The sequence below is a fragment of the Suncus etruscus genome, chromosome 6 (assembly GCF_024139225.1).
Source record: "Suncus etruscus isolate mSunEtr1 chromosome 6, mSunEtr1.pri.cur, whole genome shotgun sequence".
Lineage (NCBI taxonomy): Eukaryota > Metazoa > Chordata > Mammalia > Eulipotyphla > Soricidae > Suncus > Suncus etruscus.
In genome coordinates, this window is record NC_064853.1 from 18,656,792 (window position 1) to 18,682,083 (window position 25,292).

Genomic DNA, 25,292 nt, shown 5'->3' on the forward strand with positions numbered 1-25,292 from the left:
TGGAACCACACATGAGAAAAAGGTTCACAAATTGATACTTCCTGAGGAATGTTAGAAACATGATCAAGTATTATGGAATTGGCTTATAGAATTAAGGATTCTTGTCTAGAAATGTGTAATGTGAACATATGATAATAGTAGGCAAGTATGCCAAAGATGATTGTTGTATATGTAAATATTTTATGGGATTATTATGTTACTGACCCTACCCTGATAGGTGATTGTGCCGTACCCTGGGGTGTGACCTGGCATTCTGCCCCCACCTTAGGGTGGTACCCGATTCTGCTCCCACCATTGGGTGGTACCTGATCTCACCATTGGGTGGTACCTGATTCTGGGGGATAAAAACAAGGGTCTGTGGAAGGCGGGGGGGCTTTTTGGCTGGAACTGATGCTGAGGCTTTGGATTTCAGTCTTGTCCACCGTATAAAGCTAATATTTCCACAAGCCTGACTGTCTGTGAGCTGTTTACCCGCCACTTCACCTCAGAACTGCCGGCTGAACAGGGTGGCAGACGCGTGCTCCGAGATGAAGGAGAAAGGCCTCATCCACCATCCCTCCATCAGTCAACCTCTTCAGGGGTTGACTTGCAGCATGTGATTATTAATATGTGTTTGTGTGTATACTTGTATTTTATATAACAAAAAATTGAAGAACAGAGTTCAGTTGACTATTATTGGAACAAGTCAATCCTCTGCACTAACAATTTATGTTTTATCTTGTACTAATATCTATGTCAAAGTAAACATGCAAAAATATTGTTTGGAAGGACCTGAGAGAGTACAGGATTAAAATGCTTTTATTGCAAATATCCAAATAATTCTCACATACTTTCACCAATGTGATCTTCCAAACATAGAAGTGAGAGATCCCTGAGTATAGAGTCAAATGAGAAATTGTCTGTTTTTCATCTATGTATGCTAATATGTTTCCTGCTTTTGTGGTAGGATGATGATGAAAATGCCCCTACGTCTTCTTTCTGGGTATACCAAAGAGAATGTGGTTTCTTCTGGGGCTGTTTCCTTCCATGTTTCTCCCTAGCATGAAGTTCACAGTGCTGTGACAACCAACATCTTTATAAATAAATCATGAAATATTGTACTTTCTAGTATAAAGAAGACACTGCTTCCAGCTTTGATGAAGAAAACCTCATTTGCACAACACTGGACCTCTTTCTTGCTGGAACTGATACGATTTCCTCGACCCTGCGCTGGGCTCTGCTTTACATGGCCCTCTACCCAGACATTCAAGGTGAGCGTGTCTGAAAGGGTGTCTAGTTCAAGAAAGAAACGTAATTTCTGGAACAGAATTCTCTAAAGATAGGGGCCACAGAGAGACTTGAAGAATGAATAGTTCCTTCATTCAATCATAGGTCATCCATTGCCAATTAAAGAACATGCAAATTCTTCAAATTTTCAATCAGGTTTTTGCTGGATCCCCACATGGTACAAACACAGTTAAGAATCTCTTTCCTCAGAAAACTCTAAGATGAGTAGGAAAATCATCTTTGGCATTGAAAGGATTTTCAGGAAAGAGTTTAGTTCTCACGGCAAAATGAATTATAGACTTCCCTCCTTTTATATAAAAATTTCTCATTGCATTGTAGGCAGGTATCTTGTATTGTAGATAAAGTGTTCAGCCTAGAACACATATCCTCCTATGTGCCTCATTCTTCCAATCCAACCTCTATTACACGCCCCTGCATAGTGTCCTTCCTGAGTTAGAGTAATTTTCTCCCATCATGGAGCCAGCATGCCTGCTTTTTTCCTCTACCACAATGAATCATGCTTATTTCTCTACTAGCTCTGACAGAAGAATCTGTTCAAACATAATATCTTCTAAAATGTTTCCTCTCTCCTTTTGGAAAGATTAGCATTGTCTTGTTCTGGAGATGACCTAATACATCATTATTATGGTGCTTCTAACACAATTTATATCTTTGCCCACCAACTGGAGCCCATTCAAAGACATGACTATTAACATTCTTGCTTTCTACAGGTTCGAGAGCAATATGAGCACTTGGAAAACAGAATCTGTTAGAAAGTTTAGTCATGGTTAATTAATGTGGGTTTACTATATTATTAATGACAGTAATTTTAATGATAAATCAAGTCAATTTACCAATGTTAGTCAATGTCAACTTTATTTCCTTAAAATAAAAGTAGAATTGATACAAGTATTTGACTTTTGCTAAGAATGAGCTTATACATGAACTGTACTTACTTGAGGGGAAGGAGAAGGACTGAAATGGGGACTGGCTGTCATAGATAGGTGTTAGTACACTTCTCATATGGTCCCCTGAGCCTGCCAGTAGTGATTTCTGAGTGTAGAACCAGGAGTAACCCCTGAGTGCTTCCGGGTGTGACCCAAAAACCAAAAAAAAAAAAAAAAAAAAAAAAAGGGGGCCAGAGAGATAACACAGTGGTAAGGCGTTTGCCTTCCTTGCAAGCAGAAGGTTGCTGGTTCAAATCCCGGCATCCCATATGGTCTCCCAATCCTGCTGGGGCGATTTCTGAGCATAGAGCCAGGAATAACCCCTGAGTATTGCCCAGTGTGACCCCCCCCCAAACAGTGGCTCTCAAAATAAATTCCATCGTGGTTTTGGCATGATTTGGCTCAGTTGAAAAAAAAAAAAAAAGGTTGTCAACAACTGCGCTAGAGTTTCTGGCTTCCAATCATATTCTTCACCTGTAACCCTGCATTAGATCCCTAAGACATTATCATAGGCCTTTGCAGTAAAAGGCTAATTACATACCTGTTCACTCTCAGCCATTGTTTCCGTTGTTACTGGTTTCTTTATGGTGTAATGAATAGTTGAGGTTCTGTGTTGTACCTCTCCCATATGTTTTGGACACTATTCCCCAGTAAATGTTGACAACTATAGTTCTTTGACTTTCTACCCTATTACACCATTATATTTGTATTTGGTGTATATTCTAAGTACCTCTGAAAAGTGCTTTCATTCTGTATTTATCTATCCTCTTCTGGCTTACTTAATTTAACTTAACATTTTGTAGATCCATCCACATTGCTGCAAAGTCCATGATTGTATCATTTCTAACTGCTATATAGTATTTCATTGTGTATAAATACCACATCTTCGTGATCCACTCATCTGTTTTTGAACATCAAAACTGGTTCGAAATCTTGGCTATTGTGCTGAGTGCTGCAAAATAATGGAGTGCACACATACTTTAGGATGAATGTTCTTCCGACTTGGGGGATAAATACCCAGGAGAGCAATTGCTGGGTCATAAGGCAGTTCAATTCTGAGCACTATCCGCACTGTTTTCCATAGGGGTTGGACCAGGCAGCATTCCCACCAGCAATGGATGAGAGTTCCTTTCTTACCACATCCACACCAAGAGAGATTGTTCCCATTATTTTTGATGTGAGCATCCTCTCTGGTGTAGTTTTTGACTTGATTTAGTTTTTCCTAATGATAAGTGAACATGAGTATGATTTCATGTGTCAGTTGGCCATTTTTGTTCTTCCTCAAAGAACTGTCTATTCATTTATTCTCCCCATTTTTATGGCTTTATTAAAATTTTGGATATCACCTTTCTGAGTGCTTTGTATATCCTAGATATCAGCCCTTTATCTAAGGTGTTGAGTGCAAAAAAATATGTTCCCATTCTGTTAACTGTCTTCTAGTATTAAGTAGGGTGCTTTGGCCATGCAGAAACTTTTTAATTTGATGTAGTGCCATTTATTTAGATTTGATGCTAAAGTTCTTGCCATTGGCATTTTATCCTCAAAAACTTTTTTGATATATAGGTCTTTGAGTGTTCTGCCTATTTTTTCTACATAAACTTTATGAATTCAGTCTGATTTCAAGGTCTTCAATCCATTTTGAGTTAACTTTTGTCTAAGGTGTGAGGTATAGCTCAATTTTTAATTTCTTACAGGTGGTTATCCAGTGATTCCAAAACCATTTGTTGAAGAGACTGTCTTCGTTCAATTTCAAGTTATTGGCTCTTTTGTCAAATATTAGTTGGCTGTATACTTGGGGGTTTATCTCTGGATATTCTGTTCTAACCACTATTTTGATCACTATGGCTTTATAGTAAAGCTTCAGGTTAGGTAAAGAGATGTCACCCATCTTCTGGATTTTTAGTATGTATTTGGCTTACCTGGGTATTTTGTGGTTCTAAATTAGTTTTATAATTGATTTTCTAAATTCTTAAAAATGATGTCTGAATTTGGATAAGGATTGCATGGCATCTATATATAAGTTTGGGTAAAATAGTCTTTTGATTATGTTGATTCTACCTACCCATGAGTATGGGATGTCATTTCCTTAGGAACTCTTCAATTTCTTTCTGGAGTGTTTTGAAGTTTTCATGGTATAGGTCCTTCACTTCTCTTATAAGGTTGATACCTAGGTACTTGATATTTTTGATACTATTTTAAATGTGATTGTCTCATTAAGCTCTTTCACCTCTACTTTATTATTTGTATAGAGGAATGCTACTGTCTTTTATTATTGACTCTGTAGCCGTCCACTTTGTTGTATTAGTTAATTGTTTCTAGGAATTTTACTGAGGATTCTTTAGGGTTTTCAATGTGTATCATCATATCATCTGCAAAAAAGACAGTTTGTTTTCCTCTTTCCCTACTTGGAATCCTTTGATTCCCTTCTCTTGTCTGATTGCTATTGCTAGGACTTCTCAACTATATTGAATAAAAGTGGAGAGAGTGGACAGCCTCGCCTAGTTCCTGACCTTAGTGGAAATGCTTTCAGTTTTCAGCCATTAAGTATAATTTTGGCTGTGGGCTTTTCATAGACAACTGTAACCATCTTGAGGAATGTCTTTTCCAGCCCTATTTTGCTGAGTGATTTCATCATAAATGGGTATTTGATTTTATCAAATGTCTTCTCTGCATCGATAGATATAATCATGTGATTTTTCTTTTTCTTGTTGTTGGTGTGGTGTTTGATATTGATTGATTTGTGTATGTTGAACCATCCTTGCATCCCTGGGATGAAACCCACATGGTCATGGTGTATGATCTTTTTGATGTAGTGTTGAATTCAGTTTACTAAATTTTGTTGAGGATTTTTTTTATCTATGTTCATTAGTGAAATTGGTCTGTAGTTTTCTTTCTTGGCAGTGTCTGCCATCTTTAGTAATGAGAGTAATATTAGCCTCATAAAAGGAATTAAGAAGGATTCCTGTATTTTCAATCTTTTGGAAGAGCCTGATCAGTGGTAGTAATTCTTCTAGGAATGTTTGATAGAATTCACCTGTAAAACCATCTGGACCTAGACTTATATCTAGGGAATTTCTTAATTACTGATTCAATTTCCTCAGATTTCATAACTGTTTAGGCTTTCTACATCCTCCTTGTCCAGTCTTGGAAGATGATATTATTCCAGAAATCTCTCAGTTTCTTCTTTGTTTTCTAATCTGACTGATTAAAGTTTTTCATAATAAGTCCTCATGATGTGTTGGATTTCTTGGGTTCTGTTGTAATCTCTCCCCTTTCATTTGTGATCCTATTTATTTGGTTGTTTTCCCTCTGTTTTTTGTGAGTTTTGCCAGTGGTTTGTCAATCTTTTTTATTGTTTCAAAAAACCAACTCCTGTTCTCAATGATTTTTTGTATTGTTTTCTTAGTTTCTATGTTGTTTATTGCTGCTCTGGTTTTTATTATTTCCTGACCTCTGATTATGTTTGGGTTTTTTTGCTGCTGTTTTTCCAGATCCAAAAGATGTCCTTTTAAATTGTTGATTTTGTCCTTCTCTTCTTTCCTGACATAGGCCTATTGCTATGAGTTTCCCCCTAATTACTGCTTTTGCTTGTCACATAGATTTTGACAATTTGTCTCTTCATTATCGTCTGTCTCAAGGAATGTTCTTTTTTTGTTTGTTTGTTTGTTTTTGTTTTTTTTTGGGGTCACACCCGGCGATGCTCAGGGGTTACTCCTGGCTGTCTGCTCAGGAATAGCTCCTGGCAGGCACGGGGAACCATATGGGACACTGGGATTCGAACCAACCACCTTTGGTCCTACATCGGCTGCTTGCAAGGCAAACGCCACTGTGCTATCTCTCCGGGCCCAAGGAATGTTCTTATTTCTTCCTATAGTTCCTCTTTGATACAACTTTTGTTGAGCACCATGTTGTTTAATTAACAGTTATTGGATTTTCCCCATAGCTTCTTTTTACAGTCGATCTTGATCTTTGTTGCATACTGATCTGATAGGGTACTTCTAATAATCTTTATATTTGTGACTTTATGCAAGTTAGATTTATATCCTAAGGCATGGTCTATTCTAGAGAAGGTCCATGTGCACTTGTGAAGAATTTGTATTCTGCTTTCCGTGGGTGGAGAGCCCTATATAAATCTACTAGCCCTAATTCTTCTAATTTCTCATGTACAGCTCTTATTTCTTTGCTAGTGTTCTCCTGGTGGATCTGTCCAGTGGTGACAGTGAAGTATTGAAATCTCCTACTACTATCACATTACCTTACATATGTTTCTCTAGGTTTGTGAGTAAATGCCTTACTCAGGGGTCTCAAACTCAATTTACCTGGGGGCTGCAGGAGGCAAAGTCGGGTTGATCCTTGAGTGCAAAGTCAGTAGTAAGCCTTGAACATTGGGGGGTATGACCCAAACAACTAAAACCAAACAAAACAAAAAAAGATTCCTCTAGGGCAAGGCCACAAAATGTTGTATGGAGGGCCATTTGCGGCCTGTGGGCCTGAGTTTGAGACCCCTGTGACTTGCATTTGGTGCATAAATATTGACAAGAATTAGTACTTCTTCATCAAGTGTTCCCCTGATCAGTAAGTAGTGAACTACTTTGTCTCTGATCACTTTTAGGTTGAATGCAATTTGGTCGGATAAAAGTATGGCTGTCCCAGCTTTTTTGGTTTCATTGGCTTGAATAATTATTTTCCATCCTTTTATTCTGAGCTTCTGTCTATACTGTACTGTAGGTGTGTTTCTTGCAGGCAGAAGAAATCTGGTTTTTGTTTTCTTATCCAAGTCTCTACTATGTGTCTTTTAATGGGAGAGTTTAGTCCATTGACATTTAAGGAGATTATTGCTAGGGAGGGTGGTGGTGCTGTTATCTTGTGTAGGGTGGTTTTTGTTACATTCAGGGGTTTGGGTTGTGTAATTCATCTCTGAGTATATCATTTAGAATTATTTTTTTAAATAATGCAAGTTCTTTTTTGTCTGAATATGTTTTTAGTCCTACCTTCCATATAAATGAGTTTTGCTGTGTACTGGACTCTAGGTTGGAAGTGTCTTTCATTCAATTGTTTAAATATGTCATTCCTCTGCCTTCATGCTTGAATTATTTCAAATGGAAGATCTGGTTCAATTCTTATGTTCCTTTCTTTGTACTTGAGGGTTGTTTTCTCCCTTATTTCTTTAAGAAGTTCATCTTTCTCTTTGTCTTTTTGTTTGTTTGTTTGGGGTTTTTTGTCCTTTTTTTTTTTTGTCATTTGAATTACTATATGTCTTGGTGTTGGTTTATTAGGTTCCATTTTATTAGAGACTCTTTTCACCTCCTAGATTTGCATGAAGCCTCTTTCCAGAGGGTAGGAAAGTTTTCTGCTATTATTTCCCTAACCACTTCTCCCCCTTTCTCTGTTTCCTCCCTTTCTGCTATTCCTACAATCTATAGATTATTTCTTTTGTCTTTGTTCATTAAATACCTAATTTTTCTTCCAATGCTTTTATTTCTTTATTGGCTTTTTGTCATTTTTAGTTTGTAGTTTTTCTTCAAGTTCTTCCATGTGATTCTCCAACTGTGTAATTCTGCTACTATGGCATACTAAAACATTTTTATTTCCTATAATTCCATTTGTATGGATTCTTTAATGTTCTGTAAAAGTTCTTCCTGAGTTTGTTGATTTGTTCATCTATAGATTTGAACTTTCTGGTCCATTTCTTTCTTTCTTTTTTTTTTTTTTTTTTTGCCATGTCTTGCAATGTTGCTTTTAAGTCTTCATCTATTGGACCCATGTGTTTGGTGGACTTGGAAAGTTGCTAGTATTTCTCTCCATATCCCTGGTTGTTAGTGTCTTCCTTAATTTGCTCATATTTCTTTGCATTTGGTGGTTTGGCTTGGAGTGATTTGCTTCACAGGTCCGGTCAGCCTGGGTCAACTGCCACTCCCCTTACCTGACGGATGGCGTGGTTCAGTCACCACTGCAGAGTCTATCTTCACAGGTTGGCCTGGATAAAAAGCCCCTCCCCCTACCTGGCAGACATCGTGGTTCAGCCCCCAGCTGTAGACAGGTTGTCCTGGATCAATCTCCTATTATGTTATTTATATTTCTACCCCTCCCACATGTTGCCTTTTCATCTGTTTATCATTTCTTTGCTGAACAAAGGTTTTTAGTGAGATATATCTCAAAGTTTCAATTTTGTGTTATTTTTTGGTTCTTTGGTAATCTACAAAATTAATTATTGAGAAAATAACATAGATTAAGGCAAACCCAAATAAATTTTTGGATTCTGATCTTTAATTCCAACTTTGGTTGCCAGAGATAGAAGGAGATAAAAATAGAAAATTGTCAGTACAATATTGATATGAGATATTGTTACTTTGGTAGTATACATGTGATAGGATAAAATACAATCAAAGAAGGCATATACCTAAGGCATATTTACTGCTGAAATGAAGGCTACCTTCTTTTAAAAAACAAAAATGTGTAAGGTTATAAAGACAAAAATTACCATTGTGATTAAGTAGCACTTTCTTTATATCTTCCAGGATATTTCTAGGCTTAAGCCTTATCTATATGTCATAGCTTATTTTGAGTTGAAAATTATATTAGAAAAGCTTCAGTTTCACTATTTTGTGTGTGTATTCTCTTTTCCTAGCCAATTTAATAATAATTATTTAATTTATTTAAAAAACAAACTTATAGGGTCAGGAGAGAAAGAATGGAGGTAGGGTGTTTGCCTTGCATGCAGAAAAATGGTGGTTTGAATCCCAGCATTTCATATGGTCCCCCTAGCCTGTCAGGAGTGATTTATGAGTGTAGAGTCAGTAGTAATCCTGAGTACTGCCTGGTGTGACTAGAAAAAATAACATATAATAACTATTATAATGGTATCTCATGAACATAAATACCACACCCATCACACCCATATTCCTGATAAACAAATTTATCCTGATGATAAATACCATCACAGCCATATTCCTGTCCCCAGACTCTTATTTTTATTTTGAACAAATTATGACCTGTAAAAGCAAATGAAAGAACAGAGATAAGAAAAGGAGATACAAGAAATATGTTAGTGACTCTTGTGTGATCCTAGATATTGCATGAAACCTCTGCATTTGTCCAATTCCAAGCACCCAATATTTTAAGGCCATGGCCTTTAATAACTTTGGCTCTTCAAGACCAAAACTGGACAATGAGCCCCACAACCATCACTTAGGAGATGTCCACCATGAAAAGAATATTTGTTTTAACATTTTTATTTCTCTAACATTAGTTTAGTCTTAATTTAGTTTAGAATTCATGATGTATATTTTCTTCCTTCTGTAGAATTTCCTCAATATTTCTCTTAGGCAGATCTATTTGGCAACAAATTCCTTCAGTTTTCAGAAAATGTTTACTTCTTATCTTTGTTTTAAAGCTCAGTAATATAGGATTTTCTCTTATAAAAAGTATTTTGGCAACTATTAAAATAATAAGAATTTGAATTTTTTAATGTAAAATAATTGAAATATCCAATGTAATATTGCCATCTTATCGGACTAATTCATTTCTTCTTCATTTGTTGATATTGTTTTTTCCTTTGCATTCTCAAATTAAAAATATTATTTGGGGGGCCGGCGAGGTGGCGCTAGAAGTAAGGTGTCTGCCTTGCAAGCGCTAGCCAAGGAAGGACCACAGTTCGATCCCCCGTCATCCCATATGGTCCCCCCAAGCCAGGAGCAATTTCTGAGCGCTTAGCCAGGAGTAACCCCTGAGCATCAAACGGGTGTGGCCCAAACAAAACAAAAAAAAAATTATTTGGGGCACTGTGGTTTACAAACTGTAAGTAGCAATATTTAATACATGAATTTTTCCATTACCACACTCTCCAACCAGATGTTGAAAGTTCAGACACTGAGGGTGTTCCCAAGAGCAAGTAAAAAGGGGTGGGATAGGCGGGGCAGCAGGGAGGCAGTGACTGCAGTAACTGTCTTCTACTTAGATTTTACACTGGGAGCAGAATAAACCTCACTGCAAGCCAACCTGAGGGTCATGGGTTCCTTGGGGACCTTGCTCTGGTCTGTGCTCCACGTGCACTCTCTCCTGCTGGGAACAATCGTCTTTCTGTTCTTTGCTTATGTCTTCAGAAAACGGCGGCCCAAAAACTGCCCACCAGGGCCCTCAACCCTGTTCATGCTGAGAAACTTCTTCCGCGTGGACTTTGGGAAGTCTCACTTGCAGGTCCAGCAGGTAGGTGCAGAGGGAAAAGGGACTAACTGGGCTGGAGAACAGTCCATCTCCCAGGCTGGAGAAAGGAGCAGGAGACCCACTGGGAACTTTGCTCTGGCTGCCTGGTCCCTGCTCTTTGGAAAAGTGAAGCAAACAGGTCACTGAACTATTAAGTAAGAGCTACATAAGGGTGTGCTAGACATTTTTTCACTTTACCTGCTTTCTAGAAATGTTCTTTGCTTTTGGGTTTTATTTATTTGATTGCACTGTGGGTTTTTTGTTTTTGTTTTTGCTTTGTTTTGTGGTAGTTTTTTGTTTGTTTTGATTTGGTTTTGAGTCTGCACCTTACAGTAATCAGGGCTTAATCCTGATTCTGTTAATTAAGAGCTACATAAGTGTTTGCTAGACTTGTTACACTCTACCTGCTTTCCAGAAATGTTCTTTGCCTTGGGGTTTTATTTTCCTTATTGCACTATGAGGTTTTGCTTCTGCATTGTTTTGTGATGGCTTTTTGTTTGTTTTAGTTTTCTTTTGTGTTCACATCTTACAGCAACCAGGGCTTACACCTGACTCTGCTCAAGAATCACTCCTGGTGATACTCAGAGTACTATATAAAATGCTAAGAATAAAATATGGTAGGCCACTTGCAAGGCAAAAGCTCTCCTGGACTATCAATCCAGCCCAGTTATATGTTATGGTATTCAAATATTTTTGTTGATTTACTCATTCTCTTAAGTTGGATTTCCAGGTTTTCTTTTATAAAATTTGAGAGCATTTCTATTATTATTTCTTCAAATAATTCTTACTCTTTTTTCTTAAGACCCTTTGCACACTGGCATTAGAAATATTAGATCTAGGCCAACCTGTGGAGCTTGGTCTCTGCCGATGGAGGCTAAAACGCTGTCCACCAGGTTGGGGAGGGGTGGTTGATCCAAGCTGACCTGTGGAGCTCAGTCTCTGCCTGCCAGGTACTGGGAAGGGTGGTTGGCCCAGCTGACCTGATGAGTTCAGATTCTGCAGCTGGGGGTAGAACCATGTTATCTGCCATGTAGATGGGGAGGGGTGGTTGGCCCAGCCGACCTGTGGAGCTCAGTCTCTGAAGCTGGGAGCTGAAGCACACCATCTGTCAGTAGAGGGAGGGAAGTTGGCCCAGCTGACCTGTGAACCTCAGACTCTGCAGCTGTGGCTGAACCACACCATCTGCCAGGTAGGGGGAAGAGCAGGTGACCCAGGCCGATTGGACCTGTGGAGCAAGTCACTCCATGCCAAAACACCAAATCCAAAGAAATATGGGCAAACTAAGGAAGACACTCACAACCAGGGATATGGAGACAAATCCTAGCAAGTTCCCAAGTCCACCAAACACATGGGTCCAATAGATGAAGACCTAAAGTCAACATTTCAAGACATGGCAAAAGAAATCATGGAATCACTAGCCAGCAAGTTCAAGAAATCCATAAACTAACAAATCAAGAAATTCAAAGAAGAATTTATACAGGATATGAAAGAATCCATACAAATGGAATTAAAGAAAATTAATTTTTTTTGTTTTATTACTGTTGCTGTTTGTTGGTTGTTTTTCCATGGGTTTTCTCTTTTTTGTGTGTGTGCTTTGTTTAGTTTTTATTTCAGGACCGTGATTATGATGTTGCTGTTGTCTTTATTGCTTTTAGAGTTTTTTTGTTTGATTATTTTAAAATTTTTTAGTACTATTGTTGTTTTTTCCTTTCTTCTCTTAAATTGATATCTATAGCCTCTAGAAGGACTCTTCCCATTTTTTGCTTGTTTGATTTTTGCCCCATTTTATTTTATTATTTTCTTTCCTTCAAACAAAACCACATAATTTGAACCATCTTGTTCTACTCACAAAATGAGGGGGAAATAATGAAGGGTACCAAGTCCAGGCAGTCGTATGAACATTAAGTAGAAATAAAAAAATGATCAGACTTAAACAGCAAATCCAAAGTAAACAACAACAGAATTGATACCCAATCTACAATATGCTAGACACAGTGGAACCACTTGTACTAGCAACCCAGGTAGTGAAGGAGGGGGATATGTGATGCATGCTTGGAAAAAAGTGGAGGGAGGACAACAATGGTAGTGGGAATGTCCCTGATTCAATGTAGCTATGTACCTAAAAAATTATTGTGAAAGATTGGTAATCCATTTTTGTCAAAATAAAAATCTTTTAAAATTAAAAAAAGAAATATTAGGTCTAAGGGCCAGAATGATAGTGCAGCCATAGGGAGTTTGCCTTGCATGTGCTGATCCAAGACTGACCTCGGTTCAATACCCGGTGTCCCATATGGTTTCCCAAATCAGGAGCAATTTCTGAGCACGTAGCCAGGAGTAACCCTTGAGCATTACCGGGTGTGGCCACCCCCCCAAAAATATTAGGTCTTTGTTTTTTCTCAGATATGAGTTCAGATATTCCATATAAGTTCTTTTCATGTCCAGATACTCCATATAAGTTCTTTTTAATATATTTTCTCTTATTTAGATACTGTCATTTGATTTGTTCTCACTGTCATTCTTTTATTACCACTCTCCTATTAAGGTATTATTTTCACTGCAGTTGTATTTCTAGTTCTAAAATATCCCTTAGATACTTATATATTTTTAAAAGACTCCCTTCTTTTTTTTCTTGTTTTCTTTTGTTTTGGGGCCACACCTGGTGACTCTCATGGGTTATATGCTCAGAAATCTCTCCTAGCTTGGGGGACTATATGGGACACTGGGGGATCAAAGCACACTCTGTCCTAGAGTGACAAGCAAGGCAGATGCCCTACCATTTGCCCCACAACACTCGCCCCATCCCCTTCTTATTTTTTAATAATTTCTTTATTTATTCACCATGCTTACAGAAATGTTCATAGTTGGATTTCAGTCATATAATTTACACTGCCCTTCAAACCAGGGCAACATTCCTGCCAACTCACCTTCTATGAAATATGTTCACCAAAACATATTTAAAACACTACATTAGCAACCTTACTTTTTTATTCTAACATCCACATCATCTCAGTGTTGATGTCCACTCACTCATGTTGAAATTCTCCTTGTTTATAGTGCAATAAATAATCCTGACTATAAAATGGTCATATTTTTGCTAAACACTGTATTAAATTTTTTATTCTAGAATAAAATCAATTTGGTGGTGTTCTAAATAGTCAGGGGTCAGTGTAGATAATAAAGCCTCCTCTTCTCTCCTCTTTCTCTTAGCACAGGCTGGAAGGAGTGAAAATGCGGGGAGGGGGGTGAAGGGATGGGTGGCAGAGACACAACTGGAACCTTTAGCCTCTTTCTTCTGCAAGACATATGGAAGCCATATACTTACCCATATCTGTTTCATGGAAATAGATGCATCCTTATATCTCTCATTTTGTGTGTAGGTTCAATATCCTGATTTTCAGAAGCTATGCCTGGCTGTATTAGAGACCACTCATCACAGTGTGAGGGTGGCTATATGCAGTGACCATAAACAAATCTGGGGTAACGCCACACTAGGAAATTGCCTTAGCCCCACTACTGTTTCTCACTTGCTTATACTCTCTGTCTCTGTCTTTGTTTTTGTCTCTATCTCTGTCTCTCTATATCTCTCTTCTATCTCTCCATACATATCTTTATAAAGGGTAGAAATCCAAATTATGTCCCCTCTTCCTCCCTAGAACCTTTTTACAGAATTCATAAATGGTCATTGCTGTTCATTTCTCCATTTCACGAAGGAAAGATATCAACTTGCTGCTGCAAAGGTCTAGTGTAGACATATTTAGTTTACATGCTAAGAAGCAGGCCCATCCCAAGGAAGGGGCTGAAGCACATGTGTTAGATGCTAGAAGTGTGTGCATGAGTCATTCACCAAGCACTGATAGGTATGCCCTCTCCCCAATAAAAAAAAAAAAGCTAACAAATATAAACTTACTACTAAGTCAGAATACACTCTCCTCATCTTTTCAGACATTTCCAGCAACAAACTTAAGAAAATTTGTCTCTGACTTGTAACAGAATCACTCATGAAACCTGATGATTAGTAGATTTTATCAATACACTTTATTCCTGTCAATTACTTTGCCATTATCTTATTAATATCTTATCAGTGTCCTTTGTCTAAAGTACAATCCCAAGCATGTCAATAAACATACTAATTTGTAGCTATTTTAATGTCATCGTTTAGATTAAATGATACAGAACTTGTAATATTCCAGTTTACTAGTTCTGGAGAGTAACTAACACCCTGAGAAGTTAAGAAGTGTAATTCAAAAATCAAATAAAGTAACTGGATGGAAACAGACTGGTTAACTTCATGCCAGTGCTCTAAGAACTTGCTGATCTTACCTCTGCTCTATAAACAACTTGAGACATAACTCCATATAAAAAATATTCTTGGCTTTTCTGTTTTACTGCGTGAAGCAGCCAAGAAGACAACAGTGAACATAATCTCATCAGGGTAAGCTTTCTCCACTCAATAAGGGTGGAGACAGAGGAGCTTCACGGTTGCACAATTTTCTGGCCCATGAAACCCACCACAACACTTAGAAAAAAACCACACTACAAGTGTGGCTATGGGAAATAATGAAGATGTCAGCTCTGATAACCCTAACAGTATCAACCACCTAGTTAGCCATTAGATAAGGAGTTTAGAGTAGAAACATGGAGGGTATTCAGAGAACTCAAAGAAAGCATACATCAAGCAGAAAAGACCACAAAGACAGAAATTAGAAAACTTCAAACTAAAATAACAGGACTTAAAAACTCTGTAGATGAAATAAAAATCTCAATGGAAAGCCGCTCCAAGAGAGTAACAGCAGCAAAGGACAGAATTAGTGAGTGGGAATATGAGATGCAAAACAACTCTATACAGAGGAGATTGGAAAAGAACTTTAAAGCAAATGATCAGGCAATGGAAAAATTATTCAAAGAATGTGAACAGATGAAAATATAAGTCTTTTATAAACCCAACAGAAACAACATAAGAATCATTGAAGTCCCAGAGAACCAGGAAGAAAATCCCAAGGAAGAATCAACAGTCAAGTACATCATTACAGAGAAACACCCAGAGCTAAAGACAGCATGTGACCAAATCCTGCATGCCCAATGAGTACCAGCTAAAATAGACCCAAAGGAAAGCACCCCAAGACACATCCTAGGCACAGTGATGAATCCCACAGATAGGGAGAGAATACTGAAAGCAGCAAGATCAAAAAGGGAAGCATTCCTTAAGATTTACAGCAGACATGTCTAAAGAAACCCTCAAGGCCAGAAGGCAGCGGTGGGATATAGTGACATAACTCCTCGAAATGAATGCTTCACCTAGAATACTGCACCCAGCCAGACTCACTTTCAGGTTTGAAGGAAGTATATATAGATTCACAGATAAACAAAAGCTCAGAAACTTTACAGACTCAAAACCAGCCTCAAAAGAAAACCTGAAAGGGTCTACTTTAAGTCAAGACAGGCCTAAAGACACACCAAACATCTACACAAAGATGACTCTAAATCCCATGACAATTATCTATCTCAATGTCAATGGGCCAAATGCACCAGTTAAGAGACACAGAGTGGCAAAATGGATCAAAAAGCTGGATCCAGCATTCTATTGCTTACAAGAAACACATCTGAATAGTCAAAAAACACAGACTTGAAATCAAAGTTGCAAGCACACATCAGGAGGGAAGAAGGGGCCTACATAAATAGCTTAATGACACAGCTTATAAAATTAGAAAACGATCAAAAATGAACCCAAAATAAGTAGGCAGAAGAAAATAACAAAGCTTAGAGCAGAAATTAATGAAGTGGAACTTAAAAAACTATCTGAAAGATCGACGCAAACAAAAGTTGTTTCTTTGAAAAAATATACAAGATTGATAAACTACTTGTAAAACTGACAATGAAAGGGAGAGAGAGAAACTTAATAAACAGGATTAGAAATAAAAAGGGGAGATAACTACAGATAATATAGAGATCCAAAAGGTAATAAAAGACTACTTTGAGAAACTCTATGCCATGAAACATGAGGTCCTGGAAAAAATGAGATTAAAAAGAAATGAAAAATAAAATACATTATTGCAATAATGCTCAGAGACAATAGAGATGAGGACCAGAAGGATCAGCTCACAATATGAAGTTCACCACAAAGAGTAGTGGATTTAGCTAGAGAAATGACTACACTAAGAACTATCATGACAATGTTGATGAGTGAGAGAAGTAGAATGCTTGACTTGAATACAGGCATTAGGTGGGTAAGAGAAAGAAGGTGGGGGTCATTGGTGGTGGGAATTTGCATGGGTGAAGGGGGTGTTCTTTCTATGACTGAGGCCCAAGTACAAACATGTTTGTAATCATGGTGCTTAAATAAAGATATTAAAATTTTTTACCTGAGGGATCCTTAGAGGAATGGTTCTGGCTTTGGATTCAACCAACCTTGGTTCAACCCTTGGTTTCAAATGTGGTCCCCTGATTAATAGTAGAAGAGATCCCTGAGCACAGATTTGAACTAAACCCTGAGAACAACTAGATGTGATCCCAAAACAAAAATTACAAAAAAAGAATTACCCAATGGTCTAGCTCAGATAACCTGGTTGCTTTGTCTGATATTTATGTCCAGGAATTCTGGCCTCTGGCACCAAAACTTGTAGCATCAGGTACCTATTAAAATACCAAATACATTGAGTTAAATAATTAGAATAAATGTTATATTTTTAGTTCTAATAGTATATAAAATGAGTAAAAATATTCTCAATTTCTTGATGGCACCTTTAAGTTATGAGCTTTTATGTTTGTTTTTTTGTAGAAGTTCATAACAGATAGTGGCAGGGTTTACCCTTAGCTCTGTGCTCAGGCATCACTCTTTTTGGTGCTTAGGGGCCATATAGGGATGAGGGATCAGACTTAGGTCAATTACGTGCCAGACAAGTGCCTTCCCTGCTATAATCCTTACTCTTTTCTACTGAGATACATTGAAATGCAATTTTATAAGAATTTTCTTTTGTACCTTTATCCTAACATTGCAATACATACACACTCAGCAATATCTTTCTTGGACTTTGACATATGTCTTTGGAGACTCCTTTTTATTAAAATATAATCATTCTCATTTATTGAACTTTATATTATAGGAAATGTTAGAGAACCAAGAAATTTTAAAAAATACAACATACATTTTGGAGGAAAATTTAAATAAAATAAAATATAAACCCACATATATTCTTTTTTCAATACAATGATAACTATGTGCACACACAAATATAAAAGCATAAAAACCATTTGTTCTCATGAGACTTCAAGGAAAACTACCTCTGGGTAAGAATTGGTGGATTCTTTTCTCTTATTTTTTGTTTTGTTGACTCAAGGTTAGGACTTTGATAAAGTGGAATTGATCTCAACTCTACAAGTCCGGTAACTAGGCTTTAATCTTTGATCTCACTAGTAATATCTTCTATTTTTCTTTATTCTAAACATTTTTGCTCTATTTTATGTTTGAAATATATATGCATATTGAAATACAATATGTAAGTGGGACTATGTTCTCTGAATGTGATTACTGCTTTTTTTCATATAGCTTTTATGTCATTCCTTCATTTTTTTTCATTCACATGTTAAGACTGACTTAGATGCTCAAACAGCTTAATTTTAACCATTAATCATTGGTTCCATTATATCTTCCTTTTAAAGGCATTGTTTTGCCAATACTTTATACTATATATTCTTTCAGATATTCTTCAAGTCTTAGATTCACATACACATACATCAATTGGCAGAATGACTGGCACAGTACACTAAGTAATTGTGAGAAAGCACCAAAAATTAATCAAGGCATTCATAAAAATTTAATAAAAATTTATTATTACGGGTGCACATTCTGCCATTTTTTTAAAAAAATGGTTGAGCATCCTGAATTGAAACCTTGATTCAGACCTTTCTAGCAAGAAAGACTATTCTGTACACAAAAGAGATTGATAATAGGCACTGGGCTAAAAATCTTTGGAAAAATTAAGTTCAGGGTGATTTTTCATAGGTGTGTTGAGGATGGTGTCACGAGATTGAACTGATTGTATTTGCTCTGATTTGGACCATAAAATTCTGGGTGCTAGAGCCAACATGGAAATGTGTAGGCTTGGAGATGGAGGTGGAAGGGTGCGATAAATGATCAGGAAAAGGAATTCAGCTATTTGTAAATGCAATTTGCAGTCAGACAGATCCCATGACATTCTGAGACAGAAAAGAATTTGGTCAGTACCTAGGCACTCTTAAAATAAAAGATAAAAGTGGAAGGTGCTAAAAATTGGGCACAGGGCAATCTATGGCCATAGGTCATTCCTCCATATATCCTTCCATGTAGTCTAATTCTTTGTTGCTATGAATGTGTCCACCTCCCTTTGCTCACAAGGTTTGTTCCAGAGAAGCTCAAGGCTGTGCTTCAGGCATCGTAAAACAAAGTGCCTTTCACTTACTGTTCTCCTTTTTTTTTTTTAACAGAGCTCTTTTCATGGAAGAATGGCTTTCACCCTTTTATGGTTGGGGACCCATAAAGAATGAGAAACTTGTTAAGACCCCACAGCTAGTAAGCCAGGCAGCCAAGAGTCACTTTTACCCCGATTATTATTAATAGATTATTTTCTCTATCCCTTTTTGCCACACCATAATCAATTATTTATTATCTAGCACATATGTAGCTCAAAATAGCTTCTCTTCTGATTAACCAGGGATGATCTATTGATAAATGCCTTCCTGGTCCACCATACATCCACAAAATTTAGCTTGGCTTTCCTCAATTAGGACTAGCACTAAATTTATTTCCCTTTACCTTGTGTAACATGCTTGAGGATACAAATTACTTATCTATGGTGATTATTGCATCATATATCATTCTAAGGATACAGAGATGTTCATTTAATTCTTGTAGGTTAAATTTATGAAAGCATGTTTTGTAAAGATATCTATAGCCTGTATTTATCAGCCAAAGGGTTTTTATACAGAAAAGCTCTAAGCTGTAAGAAATCTTGGCAGAAAAAGAAAATAAGGTTCAGAAACTGGAAGCTTATCTGGAGTTCCAAAACTGGCGAGAGCTAGAAGACATAACATTCCAAGAGCTAGTGCCCCTGATAACAGAGCAGGAGCCCCTAACTTGTGAAGAGCCAAAGCCACTAACTTAAGAAGCTCTGAATGCTACAAATGTCTGAGAGTGAGAAAAGTACAGAATATGTAGAGAAGGGGCCAGAGTGGTAGCGCAGAGGTAGGGTGCTTGCCTTGCATGCGGCTGACCCAGGAAATAACAGGGTTTGATCCCTGACATCCCATATGGTCCTCCAAGCCAGGAGAGATTTTTGAACACATGGCCAGAAGTAACCCCTGAGGATTACCAGGTGTTCCCCCCCAAAAAATAATATGTTGAAGAATCACAAGTTTCTATTAATAATGTTACCCCTTTGGTGTCAGTAATGAGAGTATGAAATATTTCCAATAGGAAAATAATGACAGTTTATATAAAGTATATGAAAATGAATATTAAAAGAAAGCATGGTAATAATATCCATACAATAGGAATGTACAATAGTACATTTAGAATAGTACAATTAAATACATTTAAATAAATACATTTAAATAGTACAATAGAAATGAGGATCAGGAGAACCAGCCCATGGCAGGAAGCTTGTAACGAAGAGTCATGAATGTAGGTAGGGTAGTGAATGGCCCACTGTGACAATAATATTTAGAACTGATCACTCTGGACAAAAACTGGGTATTGAAATGGGATAAAGTGATATACATGGTAACCCTTCTGTAACAACAGTGCAAACCACAGCATAAAAAAAAGAAGGAGAGAGAAGTAAATGAAGGGGAAAGTGGATGGGAGAGAATGTGGAGACAAAGGTGGTGGAAAATGTGCACCGGAGAAGGTTGGTACGTATTCTAAAACTGAAAATTAACCATGAAGAATTTTGTAACCATGGTGCTTAAATAAAATAATTATATTGGCGTAGGTAGAGAAAATGAATTTGAGCATGTCGTGACAGAAGTTTGATGATAAGGAATAGCCATATATTAAGATGGAAGCTGCATTCTTCAATGCATATAGTACTGGCTATGCATATTATTATATGAATAACACATATCTTCATAATAATAAATATTATTATTAAGTGATTTTTAGGGCAATAGCGCAGTGGTAGGGCCTTTGCCTTGCTCGCGGTCGACACAGGATGGGCCTCCATTCAATCCACTATGTCCCATATAGTCCTCCAAGCCAGAAGCGATTTCTGAGTGCTTAGTCCCTGAGCGTCACCAAGTGTGGCCCTAAAATTAAAAAAAATTATATCAAAAAGATATACATATCCTGTTACAGAATAAATCTAGGTTAAAATGTAAAGAGAAGAAAGGAAAATGGAGAAAATGTGTCCTCAGATCACGCTGTAGCTAGGAAGGAGATGCACAATACTCTCCGATGTACACACCCCTTCCATCCAGCTACCCACTTGTACAAAGCTGCATATTCAGTTCTGACTACTGAACTGTTTTTCAGATTGTGAAGAAATATGGAAATGTTATTAGCCTGCCTTTTGGTGGCATGCACATAGTCCTTTTGAGTGGATTACCCTTAATCAAAGAAGCCCTTGTCCACCAGGACCAGCACTTCATAAACCGTCCTATGACCGCTATTCATGAGCGGTCCTTTAAGAGAAAGGGTAAGTGTCTGAACCAAATTAAGTTGTGTTTATGTGCTATTCAAGTGGTTTTCTAATCGTAAGAATCTGAGTACCATCCTCCCAAATTTTCAGATATGAAGCTCATTATAAATTTTGCCAAGAATAGTTGCCAAAAGCTTCCTCTCAGAAGATTTTGCAGAGTCAGAGATAGGGGAGAAACAGCACTTCATATATGAACATATTCTGGCTCGTTTTTATTTTGTTTTGTTTTTTCAGGCCACACCCATTTGATGCTCAGGGGTTACTTCTGGCTAAGCGCTCAGAAATTGCCCCTGGCTTGGGGGAACCATATGGGAAGCCGGGGGATCGAACCGCGGTGCTTCCTTGGCTAGTGCTTGCAAGGCAGACACCTTACCTCTAGCGCCACCTCACTGGCCCCTATTCTGGCTGTTTTTATAGATTAAAAGAACATGCCTTTTGTCACAGAAAAAGGCTATGTGGTTGAGCTTTCCATTTTTCTACCTCAGTTCTCTTCCCAGGAAAATGGATTAAGATATGTTTCCTTCAGCACTTACATAGAAATTTCCTGCTGTCTAACTGGCTAGTTACCAATGTTTGATCACTAAGAATGTACACTACAGGGAATAGAGCAATAGCACAGCGGTAGGGCATTTGCCTTGTACATGACTGAGGATGCTAAACCAGGATGGACCCAAGTTCGATTCTTAGCATCCCATATGGTCCCCTAAAGCCTTCCAGTGGCAATTTCTGAGCACAGAGCCAGAAGTAACCTCTGAAAGCTGCCAGGTATGCGTCCCACCCCCCACCAAAAAAATAGAACATACATATCAGGATATTTTGAGCCCTCTAATCTCTATTATAAGAATTTTCTATGAAGCCTTGAAATTATTAAATAAGATTCTGAATGATAAACTTTGCTCGTATTTTGCAAACTTGTCTTTGGAATGTTTTATTTATCTAGTCTTCATGTCTTCATGACCTTTTTGATCTGCTCTATTAAGTACTAGGCATGAGGAATATGATGACAGGTAAAATGAATAAATCCATACCCTTACACTACTTACATTCTATTTAGAAAGACAATTGTGATTAAATAATTGTGAGCATTCAAACTTGGGTGATCTCATTTAATTCTTTCATTCACTGAAATCTAGCATTAAATAAATGACCATTTTTATTAAAGGGAAGAAATGTCAATATATATCACAATTTTTGCTCTATAGGACGCACCTGACCATATGACGTGCATAGTTTTTAGACAAGGAAAACAAGAAAACAGATATTCTAAAGCAAATAGTGTGCTAAAATATTTCATAAAATATAACAAAATAATATTTCAATCATGTTAAGTGAACAGCAGTCAACATGATATTAAGAATCATTATGACTGTCATTTACAAATGGAGAGACTTTAAGTTTCAAGTACTCTTCTAGTTTTCAGCTCCAGGTGGTATTCGCTTCATAAGACACAGTTCCCTCATCTTTTGGGCGGTAAAAAGTGCTTCTGATGGTGTGAAAAATACTGTAAATAGAACATAATAGAGCAAAACAGGACTTACTAAGATAAGAGCTGACAGATGAGAGCAGAGAATAGGAGAGCATCAGAAGTAATAAGCCAAGAGATGACTATGAAGTAGGAAGAATGTCAATAAGCTTCCAGAATTGAGCGATGCTCAATGTGGTAAACACAAGAATTACATGGAGATAATTTAGAGTGGAGGAAGCTGTGGAAATTGTTCAGAATTCATTGGTGTAATTACTTATTAAGCATGTAGATTTGTTGTGTTTTTGTTTTGTTTGTTTTGGGCTCCACACTCAATGGTGCTCAGGTGTTTTTCCTGGCTCTGCACTCAGGAACCACTCATGGCAAGCTTGGTGGACCAAATGGAATGCTAAGGATTAAACCTGGATTAGCTGCATGAAGGCAATCCCCTTACCTGCTATACTATTGCCCTGGCCCAAGCATATAGCTTTTTATCCTTTTAATCAAAACACTTTAATAAATTTTAAAACAAAGGAGTTATTAGAAATAATTTTGCTTTTTAAAGACTTACACATATGTTAACTAATCACCTTAAGCATACACCCGTTTTTAACACCCAGAACACATACCTAGCTTTCCCTAATATCCTTACCCTTTCTTCTTTAAACACAGAAGGACACACCCTGTTTGGGGGATTTATTTGTTTGTTTGTTTGTTTTGGGCCTCACCTGGTGACACTCAGGGACTACTCATGGCTATGTGCTCAGAAATCGCGCCTGGCTTGGGGACCATATGGATAGCTGGGGGATGGAGCCACAGTCTGTCCTAGGTTAGTCAAGTGCAAGGCAGATGCCCTACCAATTACACCACTGCTTCGGCCCCATACCCTGTTTTTATATCCTCTAACATCCTACCTGATTGGTTGACATCGAGTCCACACACTATTCTCTTCTAATATAAATATCCATTTACCACCTACAATAAACAGTTACTCTTCTGAAGTAGCTGATGGATGCTTACCAGCATCATTTACACACGTTTTACATGAGGAATTTAGAAACTGATATGTATGTTGCAGTATAGAGAGAAGGTAGTAGTTGGAACAAGAGGAGGTCAAGAAATGGCAAAATAATAGATTAATAAAAGATGCTAACAAAAGATTCTTTAAATTAAGATGATAAGAAAACAAATTCAATAAGATGTGATAACCACATTGGGAATATAATGAGGTATTGAGGTACCAATTATATAGAAGATATAAAGAAAAAATATTTAGAGTAAAACATGGTTGTTGGTTTCAATTGTCAGGGATCATATGGAGAAAATCATGAGTGCCACCAAGAAACACTGGCTTTTAATCTGCTGAGTTGTAAATGAGTTTTAAATAAATAAAATCAAGCACTCAGATTTGTGTTTAAAACTGAGACCATAAAGAGATGGTCATAATCAATAGATGTCATATGGCATTTTAGGAGTCAATATGATTTCTTACAAATGTAGTAAAGGGTGACAAGAAAAGATTTAAGCTTGAAAAACAGCACAGTTTCAAATGCTGGTAGAGAGGAAACAGGATAAGTTATAAGACATTCTTTACTGTCAGAGAATGAAGAGTTAAATCAAGAAATTTAAGGTCATTAAAAAGAAATTTAAGGTTCATAATAAGACAATGTCAGGAGGAGTCTCTCTTAACTGCAATATCAAATAAAACATGACTGAAAATTATCTGTGGGCACAAAAACACAAAGAATTTCTTAACTGATATGGTACAGGCAAAAGTCAGATTTTTGGAGAAGAGAAAGTGTGTTGTGAAAGAGAAGTTAAATTGTGCCATTACCTCTGCTGAAAAATAAATCATGGTGTTTTGGATACACCCAGATAGTTGTTTCCTCATTTGCTTGTGTTATTTCTTCTGCAGACATTATATCGTCTCATTTGATTTTTTGAGTCACTCCTTCAGTATTAAAGACCATTAAAGAAAATCTACATCTTAGTATATCAAAATACAAATGCTTAAATTTATATACATAATAAATCATAAAATCATGAGTATTATATCAGTCATAAAGCATGAATTAAGCAAACCTTAAGTTTTAATGCTGTATAATAATTTGCTATCACTAGCAAGGTTTACTATGTAACTAATATTCTACTCCTTCATCTCAAGATGATGGGTGAAAGGAATAACTGTACCTATCACAAAGAGTTCTTTATCAGAGGTAAAACACATAATGCACATAAAATAAGCCTAGTATTACGAATAATCAAAGAATACTGTTCATTATATTGGTTGCATTGGAATTATTTCTGTGGCTAGTTTTTGGTGTTCGATGTTCTTTACACTCTACCTTCCTAACACATATTCAGAAAGCATCATTATGACAAATATTCTTGTGGAAAAATACAATAACATAATCTTGATTTCACTTTTCCAAGGATTGGCCTTTTCTAGTGGCCAGATATGGAAGGAGCAAAGAAGGTTCACCCTGACAACACTAAAGAACTTTGGTTTAGGAAAAAAGGGCTTGGAAGAACGTATTCAAGAAGAGGCCTACTACCTTGTCCAGTCTACAAAGGAAGAGGATGGTGAGTTTTTCACAGAGCAGGTACAGGATTTGGTGCTCACTTAATCACTGCATAGTTGCATATCTGCCCAAGTGCGCTCCCTATGCGCAAAACACTATGGTACAGCAGTGAACTCTAATTATACCTTGTACTTGTAGAGCTCTAAAATAAAGCACAAGAAGA

The 25,292-nt window shown here is 37.2% G+C and overlaps 1 protein-coding gene across 1 annotated transcript in view; it reads left to right on the forward strand.

Moving 5' to 3' along the window:
- Positions 1-10,220: 10,220 nt before the first annotated feature.
- Positions 10,221-25,292, forward strand: part of LOC126010978 (cytochrome P450 2J2-like) — a 31,868-nt gene continuing 16,796 nt past the window's right edge. The window contains exons 1-3 of the mRNA XM_049774598.1: positions 10,221-10,418; positions 20,920-21,082; positions 24,981-25,130. Coding sequence (XP_049630555.1) covers positions 10,221-10,418; positions 20,920-21,082; positions 24,981-25,130 — 511 coding nt within the window. The remainder of the gene's footprint in view (positions 10,419-20,919; positions 21,083-24,980; positions 25,131-25,292) is intronic.